Source organism: Topomyia yanbarensis, chromosome 2 (assembly GCF_030247195.1).
Source record: "Topomyia yanbarensis strain Yona2022 chromosome 2, ASM3024719v1, whole genome shotgun sequence".
NCBI classification, from domain to species: domain Eukaryota; kingdom Metazoa; phylum Arthropoda; class Insecta; order Diptera; family Culicidae; genus Topomyia; species Topomyia yanbarensis.
This window is the reverse complement of record NC_080671.1, coordinates 99396448-99409539: the sequence shown is the minus strand read 5'-3', so window position 1 is coordinate 99409539 and position 13092 is coordinate 99396448. Positions and strand designations below refer to the sequence as shown.

General features: G+C 37.8%; 2 protein-coding genes across 4 annotated transcripts in view; both read left to right on the top strand.

Annotated features, from left to right (window-relative positions):
* The window catches only part of LOC131678974 (protein yellow-like), a 342660-nt gene that overhangs the window by 187274 nt on the left and 142294 nt on the right, over window positions 1–13092 (top strand). The window lies entirely within an intron of this gene.
* Window positions 866–13092, top strand: part of LOC131678977 (BUB3-interacting and GLEBS motif-containing protein ZNF207-like) — a 54731-nt gene continuing 42504 nt past the window's right edge. For 2 of the 3 annotated variants that reach the window (XM_058959477.1, XM_058959478.1), the window contains exons 1-4: window positions 868–1163; window positions 1348–1667; window positions 1781–2012; window positions 2081–2486. In XM_058959477.1, the coding sequence (XP_058815460.1) occupies window positions 1123–1163; window positions 1348–1667; window positions 1781–2012; window positions 2081–2486 (999 nt within the window). In that variant the 5' untranslated portion in view covers window positions 868–1122. Of the gene's footprint in view, window positions 1164–1347; window positions 1668–1780; window positions 2013–2080; window positions 2487–13092 lie in introns of all 3 variants that reach the window. The other variant, XM_058959479.1, reaches the window with a different exon arrangement.

Here is a 13092-nt window from a genome sequence, read left to right as displayed (position 1 = left end):
GGGAATCTGCTGTCAAAACGAGTGAAACAGAGAGTTGTGAGAGAAAGCATTTCAACTTTTCTTGGTGGAAACTAATGTAAAAAATATGGGCGCAAACAATTTTTTAGATATTATTTGAAAATTTTCAAGTAAGTATCTGAATAAACTTCTACAATCTGTTCCCATATTTTTACTACATCAAATGTGTATCCATTTTACAACTACAATATTAGATAGAATAAATATCTACCATACATTTGCCGTACGTGTGGTTCATTAATTTTAACAAAAATTAAAGAGTAACCAAACCATACAAATTTGTCGGAAAATGGCTTCATAAAATGTTTGGGGACGGGCATAGCGTAGTTGGTAAATTGATCGCCTTGTACGCAGCTCACCTGGGTTCGAATCCCAACCCCGCACATAGGGTTAGAGATTTTTCTAACCCGAAGAGGCGAATGACCTTAAGGTTAAAACCTCTATAATCGAAATAAAAAAGGCTTCATAAAACCTTACTAAACACCCACAACATGGAAAAACGGTGCCCTTCATAAATATAATGAATGCAAGATACAAAATATTGCATGCATAAAATATATTAATAAGAATCCATTTTCATTAATAAAAATAGTACCACTGTTTGGAAGATTTCGGCAGGGTGAAAATATGCGAAAAGAAGAATGTCGAAGGAAACATAAGAAGCCGATTGCCACGTTATGTCTTAGTCATCAATGCAAAAAAAATACTGTCATCATTTGACTGGTACCAATAATGAAACCTAGCTGGCGCGTCGAGTGGATAAGCAACATGTGCAGACCCCTCGTCTGGTGTCATACATTAATCTGTCAAAGCCAAATTCCCGAACACTGAATCAAGCAACGCGCCCCAAATCGTCTCCATTTTTGATCGTGCTCGAGTGGAAGTGAAAAAGATTTACAGAGTGCATTTTTTTGCTGAAAAATCCTTCAGAATTTGTTGATTTTCTGTAAAATTTTTAGTTTCTATTATTGCTAGTGCTGTGATATACATTTGTAGATAGTTGGAATCCCAGAAACATCGTTTTTGGGGCTAAATTCTCAATTTTTCTCTACCTGAATATCGCCCTTGTGTCTCGTTTAGCAGCAGTAGAACAAAAATCCAATAATGGGTCGCAAAAAGAAGAAGGCATCGAAGCCCTGGTGCTGGTATCCTTTTGTGATTAAAGTTTCTGAGTTGATTTGTTTTGATTCGTAATGTATCGTTTGTCATTTGCTTACGATAGATTGCATTACATAACTGGATAATAGCATTACGATATGCAACAGCAATAAAGAACCTACATTTTCCTTAGCTATTCCGCCCTCGCCTTTCCCCCTTTTCCTACTATAGGTACTGCAATCGAGAATTCGACGACGAAAAAATTTTGGTGCAGCACCAAAAAGCAAAGCATTTCAAATGTCACATTTGCCACAAAAAGTTGTACACTGGACCGGGCCTTTCCATTCACTGTATGCAGGTGCACAAAGAATCGATCGATAAAGTGCCGAACTCGTTGCCGAACCGGTCCAACATCGAGATCGAGATCTACGGAATGGAAGGAATCCCACCGGAGGACATCCGGGAGCACGAGAAACAGAAAAACGGTGGCGGTGGTAATCGATCGGACTCGGACGATGATGAACCGGTAGCGAAGAAAACGAAACCGGACGGTAAGTTGAAGCAATGCGAATGGATGTTTTCAAAAGGTCCTTGTCCTTGTGAAAATGTACACAACGTAGAATTCCGTGATGTACTCAGCTTATGTTTGATTTTTTCACCGCAGCCATTTCCCACGGTTTGGTAATGCCGAACATGATGCCGCCTCATATGCAGCCGTACGGAATGAATCCTATGATGGCACAGATGGGACACATGCCATACATGGTTCCGCCGGGAATGCAAATGATGCCTCCCATGATGGGAGGTCACGCGAGGCCTCTGTTTCCGGCGGCTGCCTCCGCTACGACAATGTCAGCAAACCCTGCAATCCAAAAGCCTACGTTTCCCGCTTACAGGTTAGTGCGAACTGTCATAGTTCGGCTCTGTTCCGTATCACCTAAGTTTTTTTTTATTGCATTTGCAGCAGTGCGACGATCAGCGCCCCGCCAACAACCAACACGGCAAATGCGGCGAACGCAGCTTCCGGCGATGCGTCCAAATCTTCGACTGTGATACCCGCCACCGGTACAACTTCCAAGATTGTTCATCCGCCGGAAGATCTCAGCCTGGAGGAAATTCGGGCCCGTAAGCCTCATTACCACAAAAAGATTAGCCTAGCGACGCAGCAGCTGCTGCAGCAGAAGCAACAGGAAAAACAGCAACAGCACGCGGCAGCTGCCGTTGCAGCAGCTACGGCAGTTGCCCAGCAGCAACAGCAGCAGGTTCAAGCCCAGCTGAAAGCCTTTTCGTCGGCCGCTGCGGCCAGTGGGACGAACTCGATTGTCACCAGCCATCCGGGGAAGGACAGTCGGATGATGTCCGCGCACGAGGTAAGTTGGAAGGGATGTTGGTCATGGGTTCGGTTTTGCAATCAACCGCTGGCGACTGATCATCAGCATGTTTTTGTTTTCACCTCAGTAGATTTTAATTTTTGTTTAGAATTTGTAATAATTTTGTGTTATGGTATTTTGTTCGTTTGATTTCCGAAAGTCGTTTTGTTGGTAGCTTGAAATCAGACAGTTTTACTTGTTGCACTTGAGGAAGAGCTAACATTATCAATTTAAAAACTTAACTTTTATTGTTTTTTCTCGTTAAGAGATACTTATTTTGGGGAAAAATAACCAAAAATCAACATACCGAATCATATTTCATAAAGTAATCAGTTTTTCTAAATTATTATGTTTTTTATTATCGTTTTTATTCGTGCATGGGTGTGGGTTGTAATTGGTTTATTTAGAAAGCTTTGATTTTAATGCGATTGATTTACCTATTGAGTTTAATTGGTTGAACTGACCATTTTTATTGGTTCTTTTACTCAGCAGTTTTCCGTTCATTAAATTATACATATGTTGAAATTACATTGATCGGCGGCTTGAAAGCTCAGAATATTTTATTTTAATTTTATTGAACACGATAACCTGATAGTATGGACTTTGAATCAGGTCAAAGAAGTTACTTATGAAAATGGGTTCAGAATTTACCAGTAAGCACCGAAAACCAAGTTCAATGTAGGTATCCTTGAAAAGAGGGTAGTCGGAGGTTGACGAATATTGATGATTGACTCCATTTCGAAATCCAAAGTGGCGGCTTTCGGTTACCGCGAAAGTTTTGAAAACGAGCATCGTTATGGGTGTCTAAGACAGTGGTTTTCGTTTCGGTTCAATTTGGTCGATCCATATCTCTTCTTGCACCTGACCGATTCATTTTGAAAACATTTTTTACGGGTTGTCGTTTTAACAACATGCCCAACCTACCGCTGCCCTAAAGTTTTTGCTGTTCGAACTATGACAGGTTCTCTACGCAACTCATGGTTCATACGTCGTCTTCACATTCCGCTTCCATCTGCACCCTCGACCCTTCCCCAATAGATCGTTTGAAAACAGCTAGATCGCGTTGGTCCTCCGCCAGCATTGTCCCGGTTTTATGGCCATAGAGGACAACCGGTATAACGAGCGTTTTGTAGAATGGTTAACTTCATGCGGTAGCGTCCTATGCTTGACCGAAGGGTTTTTTAAAGCCCAAAGTAAGTACCATTGCCTGTTAGAATGCATCCTTACATTTCTCTGTTGGTGCCATTATCGACAATAATGGGGCAAAATAAACGAACTCATCAGCCACTTTGATATCCTAATGATCAATCGATACTCGGTACATAGTCCAATTCGCATTGATTCAAATTTTAGTCGGATGTATGTCTCCACCTGAGTGCATATAAGGAGAGTGACAACACTGTCAAAATGAGAACAATAATTACATTCCAAACGAGTCAAGTCCATATATTTTGAGAGGTCGTTTGAAATATCACTGACAAATAATTATTAATGTTGTCTTCACTCTCCCTATATATTCTGTGGTCTCTACCATCGTCTTGAGATTACGTGCCACACTATCAACAATCCTCGCTCTTCTTATCACATCCTCCAATGCGATTTTGTACAGTAGCCTTATCCGAGTTTCAAAAGGAATTGAGTGTGTCAGATACTCGGTCGTAACAAATCACTTGTCTCTTGTCCCCAGGCTTTCTTATCGTTGGGTGAGATGAATTTCTTCGGCTGTCGTAGTTTAGTTATGGCATTCCTGTTCGAAGGGATGAAGAGTTCTTCGTAGCGACGATTAGTTTCTCGGTAGTAGACCTGTGCGCCGCCACGCCACGCCGCCGCCGCCGGTAAATTTTAACAAACGCCGACGCCGAAAGGTAGACCGGCGGCGCGCCGCCGATGCTTTTTTCCCACGCCGACAATTCGCGAACTCGACAATCAAAATTTTAACCACAAATCTAGAAACATTGTCTATGGTCCGAATATACGACGTTAACTGATTCATGATTAATCATATATTGATGTTTATTTGGTATTAGTGGTTGTGAATTAGATCACAACATTAACAAAGTCTTGATATTTTCTCGCAAATCATTACACGACACTCGGAATACAATTCATGGATCCATTCTTGCTTCGTCAACTGGTTATGATTGCGAGCATATAAGTTACAATTCACCATTCGTGCGCGTGGAAATGTCCACAAATTAAAAAAAAAACACTTCCACTTTCAAGATATAAGTAATGAAATTTACGATAATTTGCCCGATCTTAATCTTTGCACGTAATCAATTTCACTGGAATACAGTGTATTATTCATCGATTTTTTAACCGATTCATGATAGTATGCTAGACACGATTACCCGTCGAGCTCGTGAAACTGTTCATGATATAGTTCATGAAGTAATTAATTTTCCACATAATCTTAATATACTTACGAAAACAATTTCAAGGAACTCAGACTATTATTCATGGATTATTCGCTATGCTCTTTGGTTTTGAAATTTCTATGTGAGATATTGTGTACAAATGCTAGCAACCAGTCTCATAGGCGCGAGCATTAGATACAAGGAAACTACCAGGACCTGTAACCCTGTTATTCTTTTGTTAAGATTCAGTGTAATGTTCGGAATTAAATGAAACTGCGCTAAGCATCAAAAATACATTACTTAGCCACAATTCAAATCCGTGAAATAATTAAGAAAACTATAAGACACGTGACTCTGTGTAAAAAATCCGACGATAAACTCAAGGCTAAAATATCACGTTAACACGAAGAGAATTTACGAAAATCGTTGCACATCATTCAATTCTTGACTTTTTTAGTCAATAAAGTTAATACAAATTAATGTATCATCAAGTTATGAACTAGAATCATAAAAATATTAAGCATATTCAGACACAACATTTGAGTATAATGCCATATTTTTTGCGCGAACTAGTTTTTTGAAAACACAAAAATTATTTTCAATGCGAGGTTTACTTGTCATTGATTGAATCGTGACCTATTTTAAAAAAAATTTCTCGAAGAATAGTTGGACAGAATAATCTTGACTTTTCGCGACGCTGGTGCACTGATGTGGCGATGTAGAGGGTAAGATTTCTGGTCTCATAAATTATTCATCGTGTGATCTAGCCCCACTCAGGAAAGATTTTCAGTGTCAGTTGCATCAACCCGGTATCACAGACAAAAAAGACGTAACACGAGATGAATTTTCATCACTCGTAGAAAAAACGGTCGTTTATTATTACAAAAAATGCGCCATATCGGCGAGCGTGGTGTTAGTGAAGAGATTTTGACACAGAGCTAAATGAGTTACTTAGTTTCCGCACCTACCCAAAAACGTTGCCGTCTTTTTAATCTCATGCAAACCAAAACAAACAAAATGGGCCGGAAATGTGAAATTCATTCTTGTCGAAGTGCCCAAGGCGGGAGTTTTTCACAATTATTTCTTAAGTTACAACACGATGCCGATCGCCGAGTAAGCACTTAATAGGATGTTAGTAATTTAATTGATTCGATGTATCGAATCTGACTAGGTGTATGCAATGGATTCGAATTTGTTGGTCCCCGGATCTGCTGGAGCAATTGGCGGAGTGCAGGTGCTACGAAAACTAGAGATACGCTCAGACCATTTTCAATCAGACTTGTTTAGTAATCAGTTTCAACCCAACATCAAGTCGTGGAATTATTATGAATGATAGTAACTGTATATTTAGGTTTCGTTATGGTGTAGATCTGTATGACTCCAGCACATCGAGCATACTTTGCACTCTAGATAGAAGCAAATCTTAAGTTGAAAGAAAATGTGGTGTCACGGAATCGTATGCGTTATTTTGTACTTACAAGAAGTAAAAGTAAATGCCAACCAGGAAAATGAAGTAAAAGGTCCTTACACGACCATTAAAAGTGACATTTCTGCGCAGTAATGCCATTAGTAACACCTCGTGTTAGGGTACCCGATATCTGTGGGATTGTTAAAGAGCGACGGTAAAGAAGACTAAAATGAAACAAAAAACAATGAAACGACAACAAGAATTAATTTCCTCAAACAAAACAAAAACTATTTTACCGTTTTAATTTCCCAAACATAGAACTATAAATAATTATTATGGGTTATTGAAATACAGTCGTTACTCTGCATTCTTTAAATTTGTCCATTGCAATCATTATTTCATGCGAAGTCGTAGTATGCGACATCGACAATTTTTCTATTTCGTTCTTTAAATTTTACAACTGTAAAATAGTCCCGCCATTCATTTATTATCTTGCATTTGGCAAGCAGGGTGGGCACTTGTGACGCATCAGCGAAATTAAATGCATTTCTTTCCATCAAAATAGAAATTCATAATGCATTTTGCGTTGCAAGTAAGACGTCAAAACCCTACAAAAAACTAGCCCTACATTCAACAAAACATCTAACAAAGTGGATCAGCGTAGGACGATTGTTAACCAATCTTTTCTGCGAAGGAGTGCAAAGTTGTTGCAAAAATGGAAATTAAATGCATTTTTTCTAATTTGAAACAAATTTGTAATACATTCTGAAAGTGATCTGCCACTAGGTGGGCACTATTGGGGCTTCAGTTGAAAAAAAAATTACTTGATATGATTGCAAGGATTCCATTTTGTGCAATGTGTTCAACAGACGTCGCTAGTACATCGAAAGCGATGATTTTTTTTAGAATTTTCTTCAAGCTGGTAACGTCTGTTTGTATGTGCTGCGAAGTCTGTTACCAATTTGGGAAAGGAATTTTACTGCCAAGAATTGTTTTTAGTTACATAGGCGTCAATATTCGTCACGCCGACACACGCCGGCGCGCCGCCGCCAATAGGGTCCAACGGCGTGACGCCGCCAACGCCGCCGCCGCCGGCCAAATATGTCGCTTACGCCGCCGCCGATTAAAAATGCATCGGCGCACACCTCTACTCGGTAGCTCAAAGCAATAATTCAATTTTATTATTAGGTTAGGTTAATTTCAGAATAGCGTAAATTTGCTTACATTTAGTCTTCTCCTTAGTTCAATTCCCTTCAAATAATGTAAATAACCAATATCTATAAATCGACACCTATAAATTAAAGGTGTTTAAAGAAATATTTAACTATGATAATGAAATATTACAAATTTAATTTGCTCACAAATGATGTTAACCGCAATTTTCTGTTACACGTTGCTTCTACAGCCGTGATTCGCTGGGTAGACACTTTTTAACTGGACCGCTTTTTAGTTCGACCTCCGCTAGTTGGACCATTGTCCAACTAAAAAGCATCTGAACGTCAAAATCTCGTGTCAAATTTACTTTGACAATCAATCTGACGATATTTAGAGATGTGAACAGATGCATTTACACTGCCAACATCTCCTTTGGAGAGTTTTTGAGCGAATCAAATTCGTTAGTTGGACAAGGCTGTCGCCCAACCAGCGAATCACGACTGTATCGACTTGCTGTGTCACCTGGTCAGCTCCCGCCTCTTGTCCCAGTGTCACACTGCTGTCATTCGGCCCAAGGTTCTAAGTATACGATACGGTAGGATCGGTGCAGTGATGCCAGAACATCCCCCGCCCCGTGAATCCATGTGAACCTCCTGTGGGTGATCGCTGGATTCACCTACTTCCATCACTGCAAGTTTCACAACCGCCCTTTGCAGTTTTCCAACTACGGTCCATTTCGTTCTCGCATCGGTGAAAGTCGCGGAACATTCAGTGTTGATTTTGTTAATCTGCTCCTTTAGTTGTCTATTTGCCCCAACAAAATTAGTGCCATTATCGGAGAAGATTTCTATAGGTGGTCCTCGCCTACAAACAAATCGTCGAATGGTTTGTATACATGACTCTGTAGATAAGTCATATGCAATTTCGAGGTGGATAGCTCCATAGTCTATTCCGACGTAACTAAATGGTTTAACATAGGGTATTAATCGCTGTTCTGGAAGTGGGGCCATCCTCGGAAAACTAGGTTTGCACTTTTTCACTTTACACATCTGGCAGTTTCTGAACACCTTTTCTACGGCCGATCTCAAATGATTAATTTCGAACCGCTGACGTACCTCGTTTACTACCGTTTCCTTACTTAGATGCCCGAGCTGGTGATGATAATGCTCAAGCAGTCTATGAGTGATTACGTGGTTTTTATGCAATATTATTGGAAACATAGCGTCGAACGTTGCGTAGGCCGCGTTCGCAGTTCTACCTTCCATTCTTAGGACTCCATACTCGTCAGCAAACGAAGTTAATTTGTTAAGCTCACTAGAGGAGTCCAGTTTGCTCCAATTTTCGATTGGGTGGTCCCGATTATTTATCAATACATTAACTTCATCCGGATAATAGTCTCCTTGTACAATCCTCCATAAATACTGTTCCGCTTTAATATATTCGTATTGACGTATGTCGACCCTCAATGATGGGTTTAGATGTTGCAAATTTTGACCTTGTAAATTCGAGGCTTTCACAGCTTCTATTGGTAGTCCTCTCATTCGTCGTCGACAGTTAGTGATAAACCTTCTAACCAATGCCATCATACGCACCAGAACGTTCCATTTTGATATTCTGACACACCCTTAACACTCGGAATACCAAGGGGGTAAAAAGTTACGCGGACTACCAAGGGGGTCTAAAAAAATGGGAACGCTTACTTTGACCGGTCATATCTCAGCCGTTACATAACCGATTTTAAATCTGTCTTCACCAATAAAAAGATATGTCTTTTGTGAATACGTAAAATTAAAAAATAGAAGAATAGAGTTGTCTACCGTAAGTTACAGTAAAAAGAGTATAACAAAGTCAGTGAGAAAAAAAATGGGAACGCTTCTTTGACTTGCCATATCTTAGCTGTTTGCTCACCAATTTTAATTCTTTCTTCACCATTGGATAGGTAAATCTTTTATAAAAACAGTGAACAAAGAATGATGGAAATCAAATTTGTATACCTGAAGTAATTGTAAAAACAGTAATTGAGAGTCAGTACAGAAGAAATGAGTTTTTCTGTTCAAACAATCGTATCACGACCGTTTGTCAACCAATTTCAATTTTCCTTAACCAATGCAATCCTTAGAGCTTCTAGACTTGTAATATATGCAATAAATAGTAGATTTTCAAAAATTACTATACTTTTTCGAGTTTTTAGGAGATAGGATTTTTACAATGTACGTGGCATACGGTTGATTGAAATTCTTTGCGACTTGTTAGTTTTACGGTTTGAAAATTACCTGTTTACTCAATAGTTCTACATATTATACATGGATATTATTATATCAAAATGTTTGCACGAACGTGGAGAAACACATTATTGTATGTAAGTTACTAAATAATAGAGTGTGTTAGGACGATTCAGTAAATACGAAGAAGTTCAGAACTTTAAAATATTCATCATATAACTTTAAATTTGAAGCGATGACCTATACATTTTTCTACACCAGTCGATTGTAATTGATGGCGGCTACAATTTCTAAAAAAACACATTTTTATATTTTCTCAAGAAATAGCCAAAAGTACGTAGAAGTACAGAAATTTCATTTAGTTCGCAAATAACGTCGAATTCAAAGCGATGGCCCATACCTTTTTATATACCAATCGATTATAATTGATTTTGGTTACAATTTCTGGAAGAACAATTTTTATATTTTCTCAAAAATAGACAAAAGTACGTAGAACTACAGTAATTTCATTTAGTTGACAAATAGCTTCAAGTATTCAAAGCTATCACCTATGCAATTTATACACCAATCGATTGTAATTGATTTTGGCTACAATTTCTGAAAGAACAATTTTTTATATTTTCTCAAAAAATAGCCAAAAATACGTACAAGTACAGAAATTTCATTTAGTGGGCAAATAACGTCGAATTTTAAGGGATGATTTATACTTTTTTATACACCAATCGATTGTAATTGATGGCGGCTACAATTTTTGAAAGAACACATTTTTATATTTTCTCAAAAAATAGACAAAATACGTAGAAGTACGAAAATTTGATTTAGTTGGCAAATAAGGTCAAATTCAAAGTGATGACTACACTTTTATATATACCAATCGATTGTAATTGATTTCGGCTACAATTGTTGCAAGATAAACTTTTTATATTTTCTTAAAAAAACGACAAAAATACGTAGAAGTACAAAAATTTCGTTTGATTGACAAATAACTGCAAATTAAAATGACCTACACTATTTATACACCAATCTATTGTAATTGATGGCGGCTACAATTTCTGATAGAACAATTGTTTATATTTTCTCAAAAATTAGCCAAAAATACATAGAAGTACGGAAATTTGTAGTTATGTGCCAATCAGACGAAATTTCTGTACTTCTACGCATTTTTGTCGTTTTTTTGGGAAAATATGAAAAGTTTATCTTGCAACAATTGTAGCCGAAATCAATTACAATCGATTGGTATATATATAAAAGTGTAGGCCATCACTTTGAATTTGACCTTATTTGCCAACTACATCAAATTTCCGTACTTCTACGTATTTTGTCTATTTTTTGAGAAAATATAAAAATGTGTTCTTTCAAAAATTGTAGCCGCCATCAATTACAATCGATTGGTGTATAAAAAAGTATAAATCATCCCTTAGAATTCGACGTTATTTGCCCACTAAATGAAATTTCTGTACTTGTACGTATTTTTGGCTATTTTTTGAGGAAATATAAAAAATTGTTCTTTCATAAATTGTAGCCAAAATCAATTACAATCGATTGGTGTATAAATTGCATAGGTGATAGCTTTGAATACTTGAAGCTATTTGTCAACTAAATGAAATTACTGTAGTTCTACGTACTTTTGTCTATTTTTGAGAAAATATAAAAATTGTTCTTCCAGAAATTGTAACCAAAATCAATTATAATCGATTGGTATATAAAAAGGTATGGGCCATCGCTTTCAATTCGACGTTATTTGCCAACTAAATGAAATTTCTGTACTTCTACGTACTTTTGGCTATTTCTTGAGAAAATATAAAAATGTGTTTTTTTAGAAATTGTAGCCGCCATCAATTACAATCGACTGGTGTAGTAAAATGTATAGGTCATCGCTTCAAATTTAAAGTTATATGATGAATATTTTAAAATTCTGAACTTCTTCGTATTTACTGAATCGTCCTAACACACTCTATTATTTAGTAACTTACATACAATAATGTGTTTCTCCACGTTCGTGCAAACATTTTGATATAATAATATCCATGTATAATATGTAGAACTATTGAGTAAACAGGTAATTTTCAAACCGTAAAACTAACAAGTCGCAAAGAATTTCAATCAACCGTATGCCACGTACATTGTAAAAATCCTATCTCCTAAAAACTCGAAAAAGTATAGTAATTTTTGAAAATCTACTATTTATTGCATATATTACAAGTCTAGAAGCTCTAAGGATTGCATTGGTGTAAGGAAAATTGAAATTGGTTGACAAACGGTCGTGATACGATTGTTTGAACAGAAAAACTCATTTCTTCTGTACTGACTCTCAATTACTGTTTTTACAATTACTTCAGATATACAAATTTGATTTCCATCATTCTTTGTTCACTGTTTTTATAAAAGATTTACCTATCCAATGGTGAAGAAAGAATTAAAATTGGTGAGCAAACAGCTAAGATATGGCAAGTCAAAGAAGCGTTCCCATTTTTTTTCTCACTGACTTTGTTATACTCTTTTTACTGTAACTTACGGTAGACAACTCTATTCTTCTATTTTTTAATTTGACGTATTCACAAAAGACATATCTTTCTATTGGTGAAGACAGATTTAAAATCGATTATGTAACGGCTGAGATATGACCGACCAAAGTAAGCGTTCCCATTTTTTTTACCCCCTTGGTATTCCGAGTGTTAAACAACCTTCCTTTTGAATTTGGCTCAGTATCTCGTCCCCATTTAGTTAGGCTGTCAGCCACATTATCCTTCGAGGGCACCCACCGCCAATCTTCGGGTTTTGTTAGCGAAAGGATTTCTCCAATACGATTAGCGACATACTGCTTGTACTTCCGATGATCTGACCGAATCCAAAAAAGTACTATGGCCGAGTCAGTCCAAAGATACGTTTCGCGGACTTCTAGTGCGTGATTATTGCTTATATATTTTTGCATCCTAGCGCCCAACACAGCAGCTTGTAATTCGAGTCGGGGAATAGACTGATGCTTAAGCGGTGCGACTTTACCTTTTGCCATCACCAGACTACACACCACCTCATCACCATTTACAATTCTAAAGTATGCTGCGCATCCGTACCCAGTTTCACTGGCGTTGGGGAATATATGTAGTTATAACGATTTACATTGGTTGGCGTGAGCGCTTCCAAAATAGTATCGAGGCACTTGTAGTTTGCTATTCTCAGGGAGGAGTTTCGTCCAACGCATCCACTTCTCTTATTCTGGATCCCGCATTTCTTCGTCCCATTATATCCCGGATCTCCAAAGATCCTGAATTAACATTCTCCCGTGAATTAGGAATGGTGCCAACAATCCCAATTGGTCGAATTAACTCATTATGCACCTGAGCGCTATCCGTTTAGAAGGTCTGCGAGTTCCTTCAATATACGGAATCAAGTCGAGATGAAAGTTAGTGGAAAACGTGAACCTATCACCAATTGGGTCCCACATTATCCCTAGGACTCGTTCC